General features: G+C 43.8%; 3 protein-coding genes and 5 non-coding genes across 14 annotated transcripts in view; 2 read left to right on the forward strand and 6 right to left on the reverse strand.

Moving 5' to 3' along the window:
* LOC121187793 (alpha-actinin-4-like) overlaps nucleotides 1–988 on the reverse strand; it is a 48906-nt gene extending 47918 nt beyond the window's left edge. For both annotated transcript variants that reach the window (XM_041047219.1, XM_041047218.1), the window contains exon 1: nucleotides 589–988. In XM_041047219.1, coding sequence (XP_040903153.1) covers nucleotides 589–714 — 126 coding nt within the window. In that variant the 5' untranslated portion in view covers nucleotides 715–988. The remainder of the gene's footprint in view (nucleotides 1–588) is intronic.
* zgc:85932 (uncharacterized protein LOC405875 homolog) overlaps nucleotides 1–15492 on the reverse strand; it is a 34686-nt gene extending 19194 nt beyond the window's left edge. The window contains exons 1-20 of one of the 5 annotated variants that reach the window (XM_041047223.1): nucleotides 15159–15492; nucleotides 13961–14030; nucleotides 12986–13104; nucleotides 12756–12889; nucleotides 12078–12249; nucleotides 11815–11886; nucleotides 11438–11529; nucleotides 11022–11096; nucleotides 10667–10827; nucleotides 10342–10499; nucleotides 9271–9479; nucleotides 8767–8812; nucleotides 8131–8205; nucleotides 7671–7731; nucleotides 6816–6880; nucleotides 6305–6373; nucleotides 5694–5772; nucleotides 5175–5291; nucleotides 4095–4153; nucleotides 1459–1563 (exon numbers count right to left, since the gene is read on the reverse strand). In XM_041047223.1, the coding sequence (XP_040903157.1) occupies nucleotides 1459–1563; nucleotides 4095–4153; nucleotides 5175–5291; nucleotides 5694–5772; nucleotides 6305–6373; nucleotides 6816–6880; nucleotides 7671–7731; nucleotides 8131–8205; nucleotides 8767–8812; nucleotides 9271–9479; nucleotides 10342–10499; nucleotides 10667–10827; nucleotides 11022–11096; nucleotides 11438–11529; nucleotides 11815–11886; nucleotides 12078–12249; nucleotides 12756–12889; nucleotides 12986–13104; nucleotides 13961–14030; nucleotides 15159–15407 (2187 nt within the window). In that variant the 5' untranslated portion in view covers nucleotides 15408–15492. Of the gene's footprint in view, nucleotides 1–1447; nucleotides 1564–2032; nucleotides 3902–4094; nucleotides 4154–5174; nucleotides 5292–5693; nucleotides 5773–6304; nucleotides 6374–6815; nucleotides 6881–7670; nucleotides 7732–8130; nucleotides 8206–8766; nucleotides 8813–9270; nucleotides 9480–10341; nucleotides 10500–10666; nucleotides 10828–11021; nucleotides 11097–11437; nucleotides 11530–11814; nucleotides 11887–12077; nucleotides 12250–12755; nucleotides 12890–12985; nucleotides 13105–13960; nucleotides 14031–15158 lie in introns of those variants that run through there. The other 4 variants (XM_041047224.1, XM_041047225.1, XM_041047227.1 and 1 more) reach the window with 4 other exon arrangements.
* On the forward strand, nucleotides 6614–6686 carry trnak-uuu. Its single transcript has one exon. It is a non-coding gene; the product is annotated as a tRNA-Lys (tRNA).
* Nucleotides 8383–8455, reverse strand: trnak-uuu. The gene has a single exon. It is a non-coding gene; the product is annotated as a tRNA-Lys (tRNA).
* Nucleotides 8574–8646, forward strand: trnak-uuu. The gene has a single exon. It is a non-coding gene; the product is annotated as a tRNA-Lys (tRNA).
* Nucleotides 9604–9676, reverse strand: trnak-uuu. Its single transcript has one exon. It is a non-coding gene; the product is annotated as a tRNA-Lys (tRNA).
* trnak-uuu lies at nucleotides 10041–10113 on the reverse strand. Its single transcript has one exon. It is a non-coding gene; the product is annotated as a tRNA-Lys (tRNA).
* A 600-nt stretch (nucleotides 15493–16092) lies between the features above and the next one.
* On the reverse strand, nucleotides 16093–18753 carry eif3k (eukaryotic translation initiation factor 3, subunit K). Of its 2 annotated transcripts, none has more exons than XM_041047235.1 (8): nucleotides 18577–18753; nucleotides 18060–18158; nucleotides 17664–17784; nucleotides 17416–17490; nucleotides 16967–17033; nucleotides 16706–16783; nucleotides 16439–16564; nucleotides 16093–16239 (listed from the first exon to the last, which is right to left on the reverse strand). In XM_041047235.1, the coding sequence occupies exons 1-8, from the start codon at nucleotides 18636–18638 to the stop codon at nucleotides 16208–16210; spliced, it is 660 nt and encodes a 219-aa protein (XP_040903169.1). In that variant the 5' UTR covers nucleotides 18639–18753; the 3' UTR covers nucleotides 16093–16207. The 2 variants fall into 2 exon arrangements, with proteins under 2 accessions (XP_040903169.1, XP_040903168.1); XM_041047234.1 differs by having other exon boundaries at nucleotides 17416–17493; nucleotides 18577–18752.
* Between the last annotated feature and the right edge of the window lie 2692 nt (nucleotides 18754–21445).

The following is a 21445-nucleotide window of genomic DNA, read 5'->3' on the forward strand; positions in this document are numbered from 1 at the left end:
TGGGACAGGGCGCACGATAACGCCCGAAGAAAAACACCGTTTGATTCGCTGTGGGACAAATATCTGCGCAGTCACACTGTTTGATTTTTGCAACAATGTGGCGCCTTGTTTCCGCTCGGAGAGAGAAAAAGTGCCGGGAAAAAAAAATCACCTTTGACAGAGTGAAAGCAGCAGCTAATGTTACACACACACACACACACACACACACACACACACACACACACACACACACACACACACACACACACACACACAGCGAGACTTTTTCATTCGGGGAAGGAGAATTAGAGAAGAGGTAATCAGCTCCGAGTCAGTGAAATGAAACAGCTTGACATTCAGGAGCCTCGGGACAAGCGGAGAGGAGAGAGCGCCAGGCTGGGAGGAAAAGATGGCTGAAATAAAGTGGGGCATTTGGGTGCAGCAGCTCGGTTTGTAGAGCGACACCGAGGCCCGCAGTCGGTCCCTGACCTCCACTCCCCATCCCATCCCATCCCTCCCCCTGCCATTTTCTTTCTGCCCGCCGCCGCCGCCTCCTCCTCTCAGCCCGACTCGACTCGGCCCAGCTGGGCCCGACTTCGGTTGCCTTACCTTCCTCTGCTGTTTCTCCCAGGCCGGGTCCAGCAGCAGGTCCCGGTCCCAGTCATTCTCCTGCTCCATGTAGGTCTGCGCCCCGCCGGCCGAGGATTGGTTATTGGCAGCGTGATAATCTACCATGTCAGCAAAAGAAACCTGAGTACGCCACAGAGAAACTGCCAAGAGGGAAAAAACCGTACAAAAATAAAAAATAAAAATGAAAAAAGCAACGACGGCCCAGATCAAGAGAGGTGGGACGGGGAGGGATACACGACCGAGGAAAGTGTCCTCCTTTTCTCGCCGCTTTCAGCCGTGAGTGTGTGTTTTTTTTAATGTGATGAATAGCCGGTGTGTGTCAGAAAACCCCGCTGCTGCTGCTGTGAGAAGAAAAGCTCTGCACGGTGTGGCTGCTGGGAGGAACCGGCTGACAAGCCAGACGCACCGAGGCGCGGCGCTTCCGGTAAAGACCTTTCACACTAATTCACGTGCGTGTCTTTAACGTTTCAACCGTACATAAAATCAAAAATAAGAAATATAGTTCATCCATTATTGATTAGTCCTTACGGTCCTCTCTCCACATTATTCATGCATTCACTTTTAATTAATGAATTAATTTTATTTTGAAGGCGTCAGCACGAACGTCCCGTTATAAATCTGAGCAAACGTGTTCCTCTCGAGCGAGCTGCTGAAACAATGGCACATTATAGACCTGAAATATTGAAACCTGAAAACAGTAAAACTGTTTGGTTGCAGCCGAACTGACCTGTGAGTGTTGCTGTCTTTATACGTATTTAGATCTGCAGCTTAGTCAAGTTTTAAAATATTACAATAACACAAAAGTTTCTGATTTAAGACTTTTTAAAAAGAGATTTCTTTATTTAATACTTAGTTTTGTTCTCTTGAGTTACTCTCACTTTTTGAAAAGTTTTCTCTGTAAAACATCAAACGGTGTCCTGTGTCCCAGCCTCCGCGGATGAAAAATGAATCAACCTGAAAAAGGAAAATTAATCTTTAGTGGGTGATTCATGTGCAACCTGTGAACATCAAGAGCTCATGATCCAAACCATTTGAGAGCCACTGACCCAGAAGACTGGCATCATAAAAAAGGAAAGCCTGAGCTGCAGTATCATCCATTACATCTGCCGGACAGAGGCTCAGGCTGGTTTGGAGGGTGACCGTCCTGCCTGCAGGACCCACCTACAGAAGTAGGTCATGCTCAGGCTGTCCTGGTCCATTAGCGTCACCGCAGCCCAGAGCAGTATATAGACTACGGCAGGACCATGCTTCAGCTTTGATGCTGTAGCAGCTCTGTGATTGGTCACAACAGGCCTGAGTAATAATTATAGTCCGGTCTGGACTCATTAGCACGAACAAGCCACTTATGAATGGACTGTTTTTATTATTTACTTTTAAAAGAGGGACTAAACTGAGACAAACTGAGACAAACTGAGACCCAAATATAATTTGTGATGTTTAAACTGAGGCTAAGTCCAGTTTGTACAGTAACACATTTATACTAATCTAACAACAAATGACAACATTTTCTGTTAAAATACTACAAATGTATGTTTTTATTAAAAAAAGAGTTGGTTCACCCAAATTACAAAAAACGTATTTTCCACCTGAAAGTGTGTATCTGGTCTCATCTGTGGATTTCATGAAAACCACCCTTGAGTGAAGAAACAGCCCCGGTGGTAGTTCTGTTAGTTATCTGGTATAACAGAGACACTGTTTCTGGAAATAGAAACTGCTGGTAAAATATTGTGAGTGCGACAAACTAAAGTCAGCTGTCCTCTAATGTACGGCGGTGGCATCAGACACGTCAGAGACAGAGTCCTCAAACTTGAGCAAACAAAAGCAAAAACTGCACAAACATACACCTGAGGAGGTGAACGTGAAAATGTGTTTTCTGTGAGTCCAGCATCACAGTGGCGCTGGTTCAGAAGAGGATCTTTCTGAGGAACAAGTAAAGCAAACAATAGTTCTTTTAATGTTGTTGTAGTCCTGTGAACTTTGTTAAAGACATACTATAAAAAAATATGAACCTGTCGTCTAACAGTCACAGTTTGTTGTTATCTGGCTCTGTCATGGTTTTGGTCACCCACTGGTTGAGCCCTGTAAAATCTAAATACACTGTCGAGATGGCTTTTTATGATCGAATCGAAAGTTCCTGTGAGGTCAGACAAGAAAAGGAAAGCGTGAGAAAAAAAGCTTATTAATACTAATTTTAACAAACACACGATCTGAGAGATGAAAGACAGGAAGAGAGACAGTTTGTGAGGGCGTGGCTGATGTATGAGTGTCACATGCTGTCCTAAAGTCTGAAACAACACAGCAGCAGTGCAACAGGATGTTGAACACACACACACACACACACACACACACACACACACATCCTGACGACTCCAACCTACAGCCCATCAGTTTTAATGAACTGAAGTGAAAGTGAAGGAGGGAGCACACCGGAGTAGGTCATCTGATTTTATTTGTGTTACTCTAAATTATTATGACGATGACAAACCTACACCCACATAACCTTACACTTTGCATTTCCTTTTGGTCATTTAATTTTCCTCAAATGGGAAGTAATTTAAGCAGAAATGAAATGAATACACAATTTAACACATTATTACGTTTAAAAAATATATATATAACTAAGCCAAAGAAAAAAAGTCACACTTTTTGTTTTTTATAATCACGTGCATGACATCCCAGAGTATTAATGAATCACTGAGTAATCAGACTATCACTGCTCCAACTCCAACACGTTGCCAAGGACTGTTGTTCACTTCAGTTTCAAGGCAATAATAAAGAAATGCAGGATGATGCTGAAATGGTTGAGAAATGAGGTTTGAGAAGGTTGAGAGAATCATTCAGAGGAGGCACCACGTCAAAGTTTCATTCGTGAAGGTGACATCTGTTAAAGTGTCACCGACACAGTGAAGCATAAACCTCTCTTTACGTCACAGTGGCCCATCTTCCTATGACCTTTGACCCCGGATGGACCCCATCAGACAGTTCTGACCATGTGATGGCACCACAACACACGAGGTGAACGGCGTGAGAAAATACGAAGCCTGTTTTTTTTGTTTGCTACATGTTTCTATCATGGAATGATGTTGTACATCTACTTCCATACACACACAGAGAAAATAAACTCTGCACATTCACATCATGAAAAACAAAAGGGCAGGAAAAGACTAAACTAAGCCAATCCTGGTGAATCCGTCCGAGTGGATCAGGTCAGGTCAGTTGTACATGGTCATGTGGAGCCACTGAAACCAATGAGAAAACATGTAGTTGAATTTCACCTGCTTTAATGTCCACTCTGCATATGAACATAATTTATTTTCATGTTTTACAGGTTTAATAAAGAATATTCCAAACTGAGATTTAGATTCTATTTATTATAAAAATAAAATAATAGTAAATGTGTCATAAGCCACAGCTGTTCCCTCTATTTCTGTATGTTTTCAGTTCTGTTTAAGAGGAAGGAGTCAGATATATCTCAGTGTTCATACCTGTCTGTAGCTGACAGTTACGCTTCCCATTCCCACCATGTCGTAAGCTTGAAATTTGTCTGTAAAAGAGAAAAAAAACCCAAATCAGACACAATTCAACTGCGATGGTCAGTAAATCCAACAGGACCAGGTGAGTGGACTTCACCGTGTCAGGACCTGCTGCATTAGTTTTCATATTTCTAAATGCCGTATGGCAACTCAAGCAAGTCTTAAACTTTCCGGCTCTCGCTGTGCCATCCTGTCCCACATGGCAGACACCACCCGTCTGGCTATGACGTAAGCCAAAGCAAACTACGTACATTTTATCAAATCACTGTTGCCAAGTGAAATTCTAATGTTAATTTTAGAATCAGGGTTTTTTTTAGATAAAAATATATGGTTGTATAATATAGTAATATCAGGGAAGGTTGATTCAAAGTATACAGGCCTTTAACTGGAGATAAAACCAGATTAAAATTAGAGGCACAAGCTTTTCTTTTGACAGCAGCAAAACTGTGTTTAACACCGGGCGGGCGTGGTGACACACTGTGATATAAGCATGACTAACACCAAACATGAAACCATAAAAATATCCAGCTGCAGAGACTTTGCACAGATTTCTCTCCAAATATTCCTGATTTGCAGTTTTTCAAACATCGTCTTTGCTGTTTTCTAACTCGCACATGAAAACATCTCTCTCCTCTCTGCCGTCTCTTTTCCTGTCTCCTCCTCTCATATCTCCTCCCATCTCTTTTTCCCACGCCTCCTCTGTCACCTCACTCATCCTCCCTCCCTCCCTCCTGTTTCTCCTCCTCTGTCCCTCTTCTTATTTTCCCTGTAGTTGTTTGAGTTGTTGCCATCACATTATATTGTAAATACAAACTGCCTGTTGGTAAAAACTGTGCAAGTTGGCTTTGTAGTGGTGATTACCAGCAGGATATTCTAGATTTAACTATTGTGTATGTGAGCATTTAAGTGATTTACACACGTTATTGTTTCTAATTTGCAGCCTCCAGTTCCTCTGCATTTTGAATATGTGCCGTTTGTCTTTCTCCTAATTCCCCCGTCCCCCCTTCCTCTTTCCTCGTCTCCCTCCCTTACGGATCATGCTCTCCAGTTTCATCAGCAGGTACAGGAAGCCGGGGTAACTGATGGTCAGGTCAGGCTCTGTGTATCTCAGTCCAACCAGCTGCATCACCAAATCATCCACCATGATGCCTGGAGCAGAGACAGAGCAGACAAACAAACAAACCCGGATCAGAATGGATCCCTTCACTCAGCAGGTGCAGCAGCAATGAGCAGGACGTTTTCACATGTACAGGTATGAACCAGGCTGTTGTACAGGTACATACATGTACAGGTATGAACCAGGCTGAGCTTACTGCATGGCCTGTTCAGCTTTCCTTCCAAAATGAACCATGATAAACACCAGAGGAAGAGGTAAAGGGAGGAGCTTTGGCTCCCCCTGTTGGTCAGACTTTTCTTCACAGATGTGGAGCCTGAACTCTAAAACACCAGCTGTACACGTGTTACACATGAGCTGATGGATTTAGCTGAGAAATGTTTAAAGTGTGGATGAGGTGTGGTTTTACTTATGTCACTGTGCATCGTCAGTCCTACCTGCTGCCTTCAGGGCAGGAGCGACCTCTTGATACTCGAGGCGCTGGGATTTGTTCTTGTCAAACATCAGGAAGATGTCCTGAGGAGAGATTAAACACAGCTTACTGAGGGCAAACTGCATGTGCACGGACATAATGTCAGACAGACAACCTGAAATTCAACTTATGAAAGTTAACAGTTTAAGCTACATCCTCACGAACATTTGTTGTTTTACTAATTACTGCTAAACAATGGACAGACTGTTCTAGAATTTTTTTTACCTACTGAAACACACAGCGCCAGAACAAACACAAAAATCTAAAGTACGCTGAAATATTTGAATTATTCCTGTTACACAAACATTGCTCATTTTTTCTTCACTCGATGAATTTTTGAGTTTTGAGTACTACATGGACGGTTTTATCCACAAACGAGCTGAAACTCGTAAAATGGCAGCGCTGTTGCTGTGCAGTGCTCAGTAAGAAATACACAACATCACAGTGTTCAGTACACAGACACACACAGAGGGCTGATGAAAAAACATGCTGGTAACAGAAACACTAATCTGAACATCTATTCTGTATCATTCATGTAGATTTTGACTGTAGACTTATTGTCTTGCTGAACCTCACCGTCCACCTCCTGATCTTGTCCCACAGACTCTGGAACTCAGGCCAGTTGAGCTGAGCAATGCCTTGGGTCTACGTTAAAAGACTGAGGTCAAGGAAATTAACCAGACAAATCTTCCATATGTGTCCCCTTCAATAAACCCACAGAGGAACCATATTAGGAGTGGAGGTGAACCTCGCAGAACCATCTTCAACCAGTGTGTGAACCTCCAGAGTTCAGGGCACAGTTTGTCTGCTGTTGTGTTACCACAAGCAGTACAAAGATCAGGAGTGTGAGTCAGAGAATTGAGCATGTGACATTTTCTTCACAGAGCCTGGATAGCTCAGTCGGTAGAGCATCAGACTTTTAATCTGAGGGTCCAGGGTTCAAGTCCCTGTTCAGGCGAACGAAGTTTTAAGATACTTGAAGGTAATAGCAGAAATCAAAGTGCTATAAGAATAATACATGAAAATCTGTGTGTGCTTGTTCAGATGTGACGATATATGTTTTCTTTTTTTTTTTTTTCAAGGATACATCCATGAGGACCACCAGGCTCTTACAGTGCTCCAGAGCCAGGTGCTTCTCACTGCCAGCCAGAACTGAAGACAGGAAACAACATCATCAGTGGACGTTTTAACATGCACGACATCACATTAAATCATGATGCAAAACAAGAAACGGAAACTAATGTGGGGATTTTTGAGAGTGAGGGTGAGACTGTCAGGGCGGCACGGCGGTGCAGTGGTTCGCACTGTCACCCAGTGATTACAGGTCCGAACCCCGGTCTCTTCTGTGCAGAGTTTGCATGTTCTCCCTGTGCCTGCGTGGCTTTTCTCCGGCTTCCTCCCACAATCCCCAAAAACGTGTACATTAGTTTAATTGACTACATCCTACATCCTTGGTGTGAGTGTGTGCGTGAGTGGTTGTCTATCTTTGATCAAGCGGTGTAGAAGATGGATGGATGGGTGAGGCTGTTTTTCTAATTCAGGGTCTCGGTTTGAATACTGCATGTTGCAGACTGTATGTAAGGCAGGGGCAGGGTCCACAGCAGCCAAGGTCATGAATACTGATATTGTTCTGTTAATGAACTCCAAATGGTCTATTTAAGGAGAGGTGGGATCCCTGGGACAAAAAATGGTGAGGCCAAACGCTGTTTTCACAGATATGCATTGACCACAGCAATTTATCACATGAACATCACATAACCTCACACACAGCCTTACTTCCTCTCTTCCTTTGAAACACTTAACTCTGTCACCATCTCCTGTAGTGGCAACCAGTATCAGCTTTACCACAGGATGTGATGAATTCCGAAAAACAATCTTCTGCTGAAAGAAACAAGACTGAAAAAAAAAAAACCCCTGCTAATCAGACAGAGACACCACTGACCTCCTCCCTGTATGGCTTCAGTCAGGAGACTGTGGAGATGCACTGGTTTGCAAAACCCCTTCTGATGACACAAAACAGGAAACATTCACAATACAAGACATAACGGTCAGTGTAACACTCACACAGACACTCATGCATCAAAATTCAAAACAAGGGCATCGCGTTATTCAACTTGTGGTTTACACCAGTAATTGCACATAATGTTTAGTACTTGTATTGACATGCTCGGAGCAGCAGGAGGGCGCGGTTCACCACAGCAGACCAGCTCTGAGAAGTACCCGTTAGATCAAAGCCTACATTTCAAATGAATTCTTTGCGATTGTGTAATCTGTGCAGGAACAAAGGTGTTTCCCAGAGTTGCAGACACCTTGCAGCAGGTAAAAGTTCAAACCTGCTGGCAGATGTTGGTAAACGCAGCTCTGGTTTGGACGTACAGCAGCTGTGTGCAGGTAAATCTCACCTTGTTGCAGTGCTTTCTGAACAGATGGTCGATAGACTGAGGAGACGGAAGAGCAGCCTGGTGAGGAAACGAAGGCTGCAGGAAGAAAACAAGATGTTTGAATCAGGAGCCGCACACAGGATCAACATTCAGCACCTGATACTGAAGGATGATCACATGCTATGTTAGTTAAAAGCCAAGTAGTACTAACATTTATCACATGATTAATGTGTTTCCTGTTTTCATTAGGGCCAAGTAACTTAGAGCTTGTGTTGCCTGAACAGGGACTTGAACCCTGGACCCTCAGATTAAAAGTCTGATGCTCTACCGACTGAGCTATCCAGGCTCCTGAAGGCTGGTGGTTTTTTTAGTGCATCATCTTGAAGAAGACACATGGAAAAAAACAGTATGACCGACAGTGTGAAGGTGAGTCAGAGAACAGAGCATGGGAGACAGGAAGAAGAGCCTGGATAGCTCAGTCGGTAGAGCATCAGACTTTTAATCTGAGGGTCCAGGGTTCAAGTCCCTGTTCAGGCGGACGAAGTTTTAAGATGAACCAGGCTTAACTGAAATGGTCCAACATGATCACTTCCTAGACTTTAATTTCAAATATCGACTTCGCTAAGTGAATAATAAATAATTTAACCTGTCTCCTACCTCCTTTATTGAAGCGATGTCTTGTGGCGCTGGTTTGTGAGCTGGACTGAAAAAAAAAACAAAACATAATCACAAACCTTAAAGCCTGAGATCTGAAAGAAACTGTTCTACCATCATGGCATCAAACTAAATCAAACTGTTGTTTAGGGATGACGAGCACTAAATAATTAACCTCAGAGGATTTGAACTTCTCGGAACTACCCTCCCAGTCCTCCCAATTCATTAACAGTCATCTCTCCTGGCCTGCAGCACTGTGCACTTACTCATTACAGTAAGTTATGAATTTTTAAATATTGATTTAAGTAACTGCGATACAGGATGTCTCATCAGCAGGTTGTCCTTTTGCCTCTTCTTCCTTTTGCACTTATAACACTGAAAACTTTCCTGGGATAACAAGTTCAGGTTGTCTAAAGACGTTTAAACAGTTCATGGTCGACTTGTACGTTTTACATTCTTGTCCAAGCTCCAGTGGCATGAAAACCTACAGATCACCCCACGACTCACGTGGCTGCGTTGCCTTGTTCTGTGAGCACGCGCAGGAGAAACGCTCCCTGCTGATTGGGCTCGGCGGTTGACGGGATGATGATGTATTGACCTGGTGGAAGGGAGCCACGAAGAACAACCTCCCGACGCGCAGAGTACTGGGGGGTGTAGAGGACAGAGGGGACTGTGCTCAGGTACTCAGGCGACAGGTAGGTATTTGTAGGATGGGCCTGGAGAAAGAGCACAGAATTATAACACATGAACATTATAACATGAACATACAGCAACAGCTGCTGAGCTCCACCATAACCAGTGTGTCAGTTCCCTCATTGCTCTGCAGCTTAAAATTGCAGTCGCCTGAACAGGGACTTGAACCCTGGACCCTCAGATTAAAAGTCTGATGCTCTACCGACTGAGCTATCCAGGCTCCCTGAGGATACACCCCCACAGAGGAAATTATTTAAGTTCAACAGTCACACGGTTAAAGTCAGCACTGCACTGTGTAATTCCCTGTGTAACCTGACTTGATATCTTGGTCCATGGTGAGGCTCCAGGAACATTCCTGGGAAATAGATTAGTACAGCGTATACACAGTGTGGATTGGAGACACATGGGTTTGCTTTGCTACCCCAGTTTCCTCACACAGTTCAAAGGCATGTGCATTAGTTTAAGTCAGCCCTGTGTTAGATCAGTGAGTGGACCCATTTCAGCATGAGCATGGACCAAAACACAGCAATAACAACTACATATTTTTAAACTCACAGTTTCTGTCTTCTGCTCAAAGGTTATCTCGCCTGAACAGGGACTTGAACCCTGGACCCTCAGATTAAAAGTCTGATGCTCTACCGACTGAGCTATCCAGGCCCCGGAACCGAAAAACCCCATCAGCTGGGGCGAGCCTGGACTTACAGAGGCAGTAAAAGTGTGTGTGTGTGTGTGTGTGTGTGTGTGTGTGTGTGTGTGTGTGTGTGTGTGTGTGTGTGTGTGTGTGTGTGTGTGTGTGTGTGTGTGTGTGTGTGTGTGTGTGTGTGTGTGTGTGTGTGTGTGTGTGTGTGTGTGTGTGTGTGTGTGTGTGTGTGTGTGTGATCATACCGGGTATACATGCAGGGCGATGGAAAAGTTTACGCCTCTGCGTCTCTGGTGTTTCTGCATCAGAGCCAAAATGAAGGAGCAGGAGCTCTGAGAGTTCGCTCTGCCACTGTCCACCTCTGACAGCGTGAGGTGGAACTGAGGGTTCTGCCAGAACAAGCCTGGACACACACACACACACACACACACACACACACACACTTTTACTGCTATGCTTTCATTTATACTGTATTACATGATTGACAACTGGTCAGCTTCAAAAACACCATCACAGCTTCTTCGTTTCATCATCGTCAGTCATCATCATCATCATCATCATTTTTCTTACCCCCTCTGGGTGAGCCTCCTGCTGAAACACTTGGCACCCAGTTCCCATGATGCATTATGTAGCTCCATGGCAGCACGCTGGAGCCTGGTTTGCTGAGAACGTCGGTCAGGTGACACACCTCCATCACCTCAAACTGCTGTCTGAAATCTGACACCGACATCCTGATTGAAGCAACGAGAAACAGGTAAATTAAGACCAATCACATTTTCTTTTTAACGTCTTTGAATCACTCAATCAGTAAGTTAACAGAGTCAGAGTCAGTGGTGAGCAGTGTTAGCTTTGCATCACTGTCACACGGTGTCACACAGCCTGCTTCACTCTGTCTGTACGTCACAGAGAGATGCTGCAGACTCACCAGAACTCCCCGTCCTCCCGGCTGACTCGGCCCAGTCTTCTCTGCTCCTCGGTGCTCACTGTGTTCCACTCTGGGCTGGAGAGAGAGAGGAGGAGACAGAAACAGAAAGAGAGGTCTTTTATTTTTATCAAAGCGTGATGCATTTATTTCCCAGTGACACCACTTTCTCAGGAAAACAACGGGTACTGTGAAGTTAGCTAATGCTGCTGACAAACGCATTCAGATTTTAAATCTGAGAAACAGTAACAAAGACAGCCAGAGAGAAAAGAGGTGAGAGAGGTGAGACACAGGCAGACCACCAACACACAAACACTTCCAGTTAGTCTCTGAAGGAGGAACTCTATTACTCTTGGAGGTTTTCTTGATTACAACATTTTCATTCAACGGTAATTTGGCCTGTGTAAGTGTGCACCAACCCTTTCAGGTCACTCCAGGGTCCCATCCACTCAGTGTTGCCCCAGGGGTTGAGGATTCGCACCAAATCCACGGTGCCATGTGGCGTCTTCACCTGGCAGACATGGAGAAAAGCAGCGCAGTGAGAAGACCACAAATCCTCCCTTTCAACTTCAGTCTCATCAGTCTTAGTATCTGTGGCCTCAGTAGAAATACTTCTGCTGCTCTCTGAATTGCACGTGTGTTTGCAGCTTCACATTTATGTACAAAACTCAGGGGGTTGACATCAGGCCGTGGCCCAGAAACATATCCAAAGCAAGATGTTTTATAACCTCAACAACAGTATTATTGGACTTATTGAGAAGCTGTAAAAATGGATGTTCAATTGTCAAACAGTTACCTTCTCCACTGCCGTCAGAGAGTAAGCATGTCTGAACATGATCCCCAGTTCATTCCTTTGCTCCAGAGGACCCTGGAGGGAAAACACGTCCGCCCACATCAGGTCAGAGGGACGAGACAAACTTGCATGACTCATTACGTACACATAAGCCTCAGAGCCTCAACACGTTCTGCTCAGTGTTTCACAGCAGGACCAGAGATCTAAACTAACTTAACAACTCAGCTTCTTTACCCTCCACACTCTCGCTAACCTCTGCACTGTACCTGACAGTTGGCGCAGTTGATGAGCGCTCCTTTAGACAGCAGGTTTCTGAGGAAGCCCGGCAGGTCTCTGGACAGCGTGGAAATGTTCAAAACCTCGGCCACTCCACCCGTCATATCAACCATGGCCTCGTGAGGGAAGCCCATGTCCAAAGCCCTGTAGCCACCTTTCAGCCTGGGACAAAAGACACAAGGAGAACAAAAACATCAGACAGCTGTCAGGTGGTAAACAGAACAAAGGGGCTTGTGAAAACACCGTGGGGAGATAGTTGTACAGATAAACAGATTTTTAAATTTCAGGGAGACAAATTAGTAAATCTATTCCAGAATTATGGAAGTATTTTCCAGTATGTCTGAATTCCGTACACCTTCACTGTAAGACTAGAAAGGAACAAGTAAGTAAAGATGTAGGATGGTGATGGATGAGTCTGGGCTCTGCACAGTGACATCTGTCACATTTCAACAAGAAAGAAAGTTTATTCTGAGGGTGATGCAACAGAAGCATCACTGGCTCATTACAATTAAAAGGATTTATCTCATGAGCAGAAATGCTCAGCACTGCCCCTTAGATTTTTATATTTCTTGTGTACAAGTGAATGCTTTTACTGGAAAAAAAATGTTTTTATTTTTCAGTTTCATTCAAATGCGATAATGTGCACACACTGTCTGACAGGGACTCACTTGGCGTAGGCCTTCTCCAGCAGGGAGCTCCAGAACTCGTATTTTTCTGGGGAGCTCAGGTAGATCAGGTTGTTGTCCTCAGTCGGCAGCAGGTCATCTATCCTCACCTCCTCCCACTGACCGTACTGCCAGAACTACAGAGACAGAGAGGGACAGATGTTTCTGTCACTACGTCAGTGACCGGTGAGAACTCGAGACGACGGCATGTTAGGCAGCGTTCAGTTATTTACCCTGAAGGTGAAGCTACCGTTGTATCCATTCTGGAAGCTCTGTCCTAGAGGCACAACCTTGTTGAGTAGAGATCGGTGCACAGCGAGAGACGCGATGGCAGAAAGGAGCCAGCAGTCGTCTACGGAAAGTAGGTGCAGGTCAGGTTATTAGGAAGGTGCAGCCTTTAGACTCTGCATTTCAATACAGACTGTTGTGAACTGTTAATAAGCCTTGTTTGCATTTTAAAGGCTCATCCATTTAACACGTTTATTTACAGGATGTAAATAAAGGGAGCTTGTGTGGATTGACTCTCTTGAGCAGCCTGTACAATCAAACACAGGGTGTTTATCCTCTGCAGTGCCACTGGACCATTGCATCTGTGGTGGAGGAGCAGGTTGGACCTGGTCACCAGGTTCTCATAAGGACCCACCTCCATGGGCTGCAGCCCACAAAGGCTGAGGCCCCTGACTGGCTGTACAAAGGGATCTGGATAAGGCACCACCGTTCAGCTTCACTGCATTTGCTGTATTTGTCCTCCTTCATCAGCTGTAGGTGCAACAGGTTTTATTTCTGTACCTATTCATGGATCTGTCACAGGTGGTTTGGACATCTCACATCAAAGTGCTGATTGTTGAATGTCTGCTATTTGACACTCAGCCTAATATAACCCCACTTTATAACAGCGTTAATGAAATTAAGTTACTTTTACTAAGTTACTAAAGTTATATGGTTTTATAAAAGCCCAGTAAACATAAAAACAACAAAAAAGTATATGAAATGTTTTCTATCGTGTTTTTCTATAAAGTTTTCTCACCTTTTAAGTTTATCTATCTGACAACAAACAGCAATATTACATTATAATACAGTTTCTAATAATTATTTGCTCATTTAAAGGTGAAGAGCTTTTTACTCAACTGTCCTGTGGAACAGTGTACCATGTGTTTTGCAGACTCATCGTGTCGTATTGTGTAACACAACAGTAGTTGTGGACTTACTGAGTTTTCCCTGGCAGATGTCCAGACGTGTGGCTCCATTCACGATGAACTGAGGCGATGGACAGAGTTCCTATAAACAGCGAGGAGAGAGATGAAAAGAGGAGGGGGGAGCAGGGAAACAGTACAAAAATCATCTATATATAAAGACCCAGTCATTAAAACTGAAAACAAACATCAGTGAGAACGTAAACATTTAAATGATTTGGAAACCTGCCAGCTGTGGATGAGACAGACCAGGAAGTTCTTCACATATTATTTGACTAACATGTTAATACCGGCCTTCACAGAGGCTGAACGTGGTGGTACGATGTGGCACCTGAAGGTGAAAGTGTCTTATTATAAATCAGATGTCTGATTTTGTATAAAACTGCGGTCCTGCACCTTCTATCTACTTTGCACCACTTGCAACCCTCTATAAAAACCACTGCTACTTAGAGGAGTGTTTTTTATTTCATGTAGAGATGTCTTCGTTTGATATGTCACTCAACACAGGCCTCAGGTAGAAACACCAGCAGGTTTCATCTAATTCTGCCCTGAATTTAAAAGAGAAGAGAAGAGAATGGACGACACTGGTTTTCCCTCCTGTTGTCCTGCAGCTGTCTGTTTGTGTTCCTTGTATCTCCACGTGATTTCTTTGAAACACACCAATATGCAACTGAAACATAACTGCTCAGAGAACACAGAGGTGGTCTGTCTCACATGGCACAAAACATGAGGTTCACATCTGGCCACAGTCAGACTGACCATCGGGAAAGTCCAGGGCTCCAGAGGGATCCAAGTGTGGTTCACTGACAGTACATCTGATTTTATAAGGTTATGTCAGTTTTAAGTATCAGCCGCTTCATTGTTTGTTTAAATTTACTCTGATACTTAAACCGGTATAAAGTGTTTCTGTGGTTGAATCCTGAGTGACTGACTACACTGCTCCTGTTCTGTTGTTATAAGGACCTGATGACTGATGAGGGCTCTGATGGCCTAGTTTAAGGTGGTGTCAGCACCTGTTACGTTCCCCGTTAACGCTTTAACAAACCCTTCAGATTAAGATGCAGAATATCTGGCCTATATCCTGACAGTGTTGCTTCTGACACTTTCATACTTTTAATTAAATCAGATTTTCAATTAAACCTTTTGATTATGAAGCGCTTTTGCACAGTAAATCCAGAACTTTTCATTTTTTACTTCTTCATCTTTTCGTTACCTTCGGTCGTTTCCACTTGACCCCGGACTGCATCTCCAGCTCTCCCAGGGGGAAGTGATAGTCCACGAACAGCCCGTCCCGGCCGACCGTGTTGACATCTCCGCTCTCCGGAGGCATGTCCCGGCCCATAAGATCCGCCAGCCAGCGGCGGGACTGTGAGCCCATCAGCTCGTCGGAGCAGACCGAGTCCACATCGTCCTCCGCCGGAGGGAGGGAGCTTTCAGACGACAGACTCAGCGACTTTATCATGTCAGATCGAATATGTCCTCAGAGTCTTCGCTGCGCAAAACCGGGCTTCCGACTTCTCTGCCTGCCTTTAACTTTAACAGCAGATAATAAAGACGTAGAGGCCACGCCCTCTGGGAAAGGTACACAGACAGATGCTCACCTGAGCGGAAGGGGAGGGAGGCTCGTGCTGCGGAATTCACTCCCGCAGGGTTTTTCAGTCACTTCCAACACAAAATGATCCAAAATGAAAAATCAAATGTTGGAGTATTTTTTCCACGTCAGGCTCTCCCAGGTGATAAACCCAAAGCGACAGCTCTCATCATTAAACAGGAAAATGTGACAATTCTCAAAGTGCACTAAATCCTCCCTGAACTGCTCAGACACGGTGCACCTTTAATCCAACTGAGCAGGTGAAACATGGGAAATCACCCATCACACACTCCACATACAGGAAAACACAGTGAAACAACAACCACTACGCAACACCTGGCCTGATGAATAAGCCCTGCTGCTCTGATTCATGCTCATCTTTTATTTTGCTTAATATCTGTCGGGTCAACACCCTGATACGGTTTGGATAAACAAGGAAGTTTAATCATTTCTGGGAAGAACTGGAAAACATTTCCACCAGAGGAGGAACTTTGTATTAATGAAGCAACGTTTTCAAAATGTTCAGAGAGAAGCAGGAGGAGCCACACACACAGGCTGTAAATGATAAATTACTTTTATTGAGAAAAGTGTGATTATGAAAACAAGTGACATGGCTGAATCTGTCATGACTGATGTGTGTGTGTATGTGTGTCTGTGTGTGTGCGTGTGCATCACTGAGATGTAGCCATGATGCTGGACACACCTGTGAAAAGAAAAACAAGGACAGATGTGTAGAAAGAAGACAGAAAAAGGGGAAACAGAGAAAGAACATCAGTCTTTGATTTCACATGCCAGGCCTTCTGTACCAGATAAACCGACTGGGACAAGTCTGAGTCAGCAGATCTGATTCAGCGTGGAGTGAATTTCCTCATTTATTGATCACTCTGATTGGCAGCACTCACTCTCAAAGTCGATCTTCTCCACGATGTTCTTGGGCTTGACACTCTCCTCCTGGTTGTAGATGAAGATCTGTCCGTTCTCGTTCTCCGTCCAGCCGTACTTATTCATCCAAACCTTCACCTGCGTGTCTGGACAAACAGAGTGCGAGCAGGTCGGTCAGGATCCTCACTCAATGTGAGTCCTTTCCTTTGCTTTGTGTTAATATAAAATATAAAACCCGACCGGTGGAGCTTTAGAGTTCAGGTCATATTTTCTAAAGAAGTTCTTACCCAGTGGGTCTCCCAGCATCTCAGCCAGTAACCGGTGCTCGATAGTCTGGTAGGTGATGCCCACTACGTGGCAGATGACTGAAGAGGAAGATGAATTAAACAACAGATACATTTCAAGTCAAAGACTCATCTTATTCACATAATATGAATCTTTTGGATTTGGGTGCGGTCATTTCCTGTTTTCTTCCACAAGCTGTTGAGTGAAATCACCTGCTGGTGTTTACTGTAAGGATTTCCTGTGAGTCAGAAGATGATACTCACACTTGCGAACAGAGTCCTCGAAACCAGTGATGCCGTCAATGAGCTCCCTGTTCTCCTCCAGACTCGTCTGTCAGCAAGACAAAGACGAGGACGTGATTAAATGACAACACGTAAAACTGTTGCACAAGTTTGGAAACAAAGGTGAAGCAGAAAAGGCCCAAAAGGCATCAGGACGAGAAGAGCAGAGATGTTGCAATAAGGAAAACATGGATGTCCTGAGCTGATCAGCAGGAAGAATAATGATGGATCAGTCATCAACATAAAACCTGATCCACGTCGGTTGCTTTGTTTATCTGAAGTGCAACAGACTCAATGACACAGACTCTGTTAGGTCTGAGTCACAATGTAGGACACAAGTAAACAAAACTGACTTGGCTTCATTCAGAAAGTGTATTTTAGTAAATCTGTAACATAGTGTGTGTGTGTGTGTGTGTGTGTGTGTGATGTACCCAGAAGCTCTGGAAGTGGCATGTCTCAAGCAGGTTCCCCAGGTACAGGATCTGTCTGATGGGGCGCTCCTCTTGCTGCGACACCGTAGTCAAAGAAACACCCCCCGACCCAAAGACAGACCCCCTCCCCCGCACATACCCCCCCAGAGAGGGTCTTATTTATGTAAATAAATAAGGCTTCACGAATAAACATTAAAGAATAAAAAAAGATGTTACTGTAAAGAGATTAAATGGCACCAAAAGGATACGTGTGTCTGGTCGATCATGCACTTGCAGAGAGTGAAGTCGGTGTGCGGCAGGTTGGTCAGAGCCTTCAGCAGAATCTGTGAGGTCACCTGAGTCTGGAAGTAGGCGGGGTTAAACTGGTACCTGCACAGGGAGAGGTTCAGTGATTCGTGGATGGATTCTTTCTTTACCATGGGCTTCACATTTTTTTCTCCCCAGAACCCTGTAGTGTTAATACCACAATAACATACCAAGTGTCATAACAACAAGTTAAAACAACCAACCAGATACTCAGTCACTGGAAAGGTGTAAAAAATGAATTATTTCCCCAGCCAGCAGGATGTCACAGCAAAACTTTCACCCACTATTAGGATTCCTATGACATGACACTTCTCCCCCACAGTAATAGTGTGACTTACAGCTTCAGGACAGCCAGGTTGGCCTCCAGGTCATAGGCGTTCTCTCTGGCTTGTGTCTCCACGTAACGCTCCAGCGTTGCGAGATTTTCTGGGTTGTACCTTAGAGGAGAGACAGGAACGTTAGCTACGAATCAAGCGTTTCTGTGTTGTAGGCAGATTTATTCTGTGCTGCAGGTCAGACGTTTCCTGCACTTTGTTACTTAATAAATTTGGTTAAATCTTTAGCAAAGCCAAAATCATTTTAAAGTTTGAAAGCACAGATGCTGGGGATAAAGCTAAGCGAATGACTGAATCTTGATCCGTGAGCCGTGAATAAAATATAAACCACACAGCTCTTTGTTGGGACTAAATGTTAGCCTGGTGCAGCGCCAAGAAATTTTCATTAAAGGATATTAATATTTTAAATTGGAAAAATGTTTGTAGTCAACTCGAGCGGACCAAGCTAACGTTAGCAAACAGGCTAAGCTATCGTTAGCTTGCCGCGGAGTTATCCGTCCGCTATGAGATTCATCCGTACCGATCAATGCCCCGCAGGAGTTTCCCCACGTTCGCCCTCATCTGCTCGAAAGACGACGACATTTGGTCCAAACTTTTTCGGCAAACTTTATGGTGAAACACCGAATTAAATCCACACGTGCGTCAATTAGTAGGGAAGGCACCGGGGCGGAGGGAGAAAAGGGTCGGAAAGGAAACAACGGCGCACAACGCAGACCGGAAAGAGCACGGACCCAAACTATCGACGGACCGCTGCGATGTAGCGGCGATAACTTTATTGTTATTCTGCTACACTAATAATTCAGAAGCTCTCGTGTAAACCTCACCTAAAACTAAAATGGCCGAGTTTAGTGTAGTGAAAATCGACGTTAATTTTACATTTTAACATGTTGAAGTTCTTATTCTGACCACCAGGGGAGGCAACCGCTGTCGATTAAATGTGCCCGTTGGTAACAGCGAAGAGTTGCAACACCCTACAATAATAAAATCTGTGTCAATGTACAAATGATAGGAGATCACTACTTCCGGGAAATATTTTTATTGTAAAAGGACAAAACTGAACTCGTGAACGAAATATTATGTAATATAATGTTATTTTTTTTTAAATTATTTTAATTTGTTCTATAACGTTCTTGCTTTATAAAGTATATTGAGTTTTTCAGAGTTTCAATTTAAATTTAGGGGTTTTTCACATTTTGTCAGTATTGTTATTAACGTAATTTGTAGGTAGTGTTGTTGTATTTAAAGTGTTTTTTTTGTTTTGTTTTTTTTAAATTCAGATACATTGAAAGTATTCACCGGAAGTGTTTGTATGTTATTGTTTCTGCATTGATGCCACATTGTCTAATTTAATGTCCTGCAGTTTCACACAGCCACCACTAGATAACAGTTCTTTTCATTTTACTACCAAATTCGGACAGTTTGAGGGTTTTTTTTTTTTTTTGTAAGTTCTTGTGTCAGTTGGTAGCGGCCTGTGCACTTTCTGAAGATTACCGAAGCCAAAGGTATCTGGAGCTGGCCAGAGGACACTGACTTGAACCTCGCCAGCCTGAGGGTCTCAGGTGCTTTAGTAACAGCTTGGAAGTCCTTTGACTGTTTGGTTTAGTGCTAGAACATCAACAGACCACTCTGATTGAGGGGAAGTGTGAGACACCACAAACCACAACAGATGATATATTTTCACAGTTGTTGAAAAACATTGTTATTCATACTGACTCTGCAAACCTTGAAGTGACTTTCAGAAATGTAAGCTTCTCTAAACAACCAACTGGGAAACTGAAAATAAAAGTAATTCAGCACCTTTTACACCATAACACCCCACCCCGTTTCCCCAGACAGTGACCTGTATTCACCGATCTATATTTTGTGCTTCGAGCGGATGTGACATTTGCTCACATTTAAAATAATGTCACAGCAGCAAACGTTCTTTCTCAACTTAACTCCATCCAAGGAGGGCAGAGGTCTGGACCAGCTACAGAGAAAAGCTGCTGGAGCCTGTAAGTGTTCGGTGTCTTGCTCGAGAGCACCTCAGGAGAAAGCTACTTGCTGACAGAGGTGAGTGAATGACAGGCCTACAGCTGAGGGATGGCTGTGAAATCAGTACAACTCCGTAAGTGAGTGACCGTTTCAATAAATGTAATATAAACTAATGAAACACAACTTGACATGATATTAACATAATAACATAATGTGTCATACAACAATCCAGTATAATAGTGAATTAAATATTTTGGATTTTGGGAAAAATGTAAATTACAATTCAAGCGTTTCACTGTTGTTTGACGTTTCATAAACCAAACAATGAATCAGTTAACAGAGGAAAACAATGACAGTTGCAGCCCCATAACACAACATTACATGATGTGATATAACATGGCATAGCATAACATGCCATCATAACAAAACATTACATAACTTAGGTTGCTCACTGGGTGCATGAACACCATACTAACACTGGGCAGTTCCTCCCTTTGCTCTCAAGCAGCCTCAGTTCTTCACGGCATGGATTCTTCCAGAGACGTTGCTCTGACGCTGTGGTTCACGTTGACATGATTGCATCACATCGTTTCTGCAGATAAGCTGGACTTTCATGTCGCCCTGCCGAGCAGCAGATCTGATGACCGGGGGAGGTCGGTGCGGTGAAACAAAAGCAGGCCTGAGGAGAACATGCAGACTCCATACTGCTCGAAGTTTCACACTTTACTCACTCAGGTGTTAAAAATGTTTAGCTATAGTTTGTGCCCGTCTTTATTAATAACCTCAACAGTCCTGCCTCTGTGGCTCAGTTTAGGTTGTGTCAGTTATTTGTGGCTAATTGGCCTGTACTACGTGTCTGTCACATGTGGGTGTTTGTGAGTCATGTGGCAGAGATGAGTGTGTAGGCAGGGAAGCTTTCACAGCTGGGTCGTCTGTAGAGCAGAGGTTTGGTAGGAGGATAAATGTCAAACGATGAAGATGGTATCATATGACAGAGTGTGGAGATGTAGCATGTTTTTCGATTTGTTGTTTTTTTTTACTTAAACCTTTCATGATAAACAAAGACTCATTAGGGTCTTTTAGTACCTTGCGCAACAAGTGTGGTTCCACACAAAGATTTTGCATCTGTTTTGTTTTTTGTCTCTGAAGAAGAAATCACAAGACGAGATGATTCTTCAAAGAACCTGCAGCAGCAACTTGGTGCAAGCAAAGCAAAACTAGCAAAAGCACGTACAGCATCAAAGAGGAAGCCGTTTAGGAAACATCATCAATGCGTTCTTTGCTTTCATTCACCAGTTTGTGCCAGACTGAAACGTCTCAACAACATTTGGATGAGTTTCTGCGCCTGGTGTCCAGAGAATGATCCTTTGACTTTTCCCATGGGGCCACAATGAGGGCCACATTTATGGTTTTCA

This window comes from Toxotes jaculatrix, chromosome 9 (assembly GCF_017976425.1).
Source record: "Toxotes jaculatrix isolate fToxJac2 chromosome 9, fToxJac2.pri, whole genome shotgun sequence".
Classification (NCBI taxonomy): Eukaryota; Metazoa; Chordata; class Actinopteri; family Toxotidae; genus Toxotes; species Toxotes jaculatrix.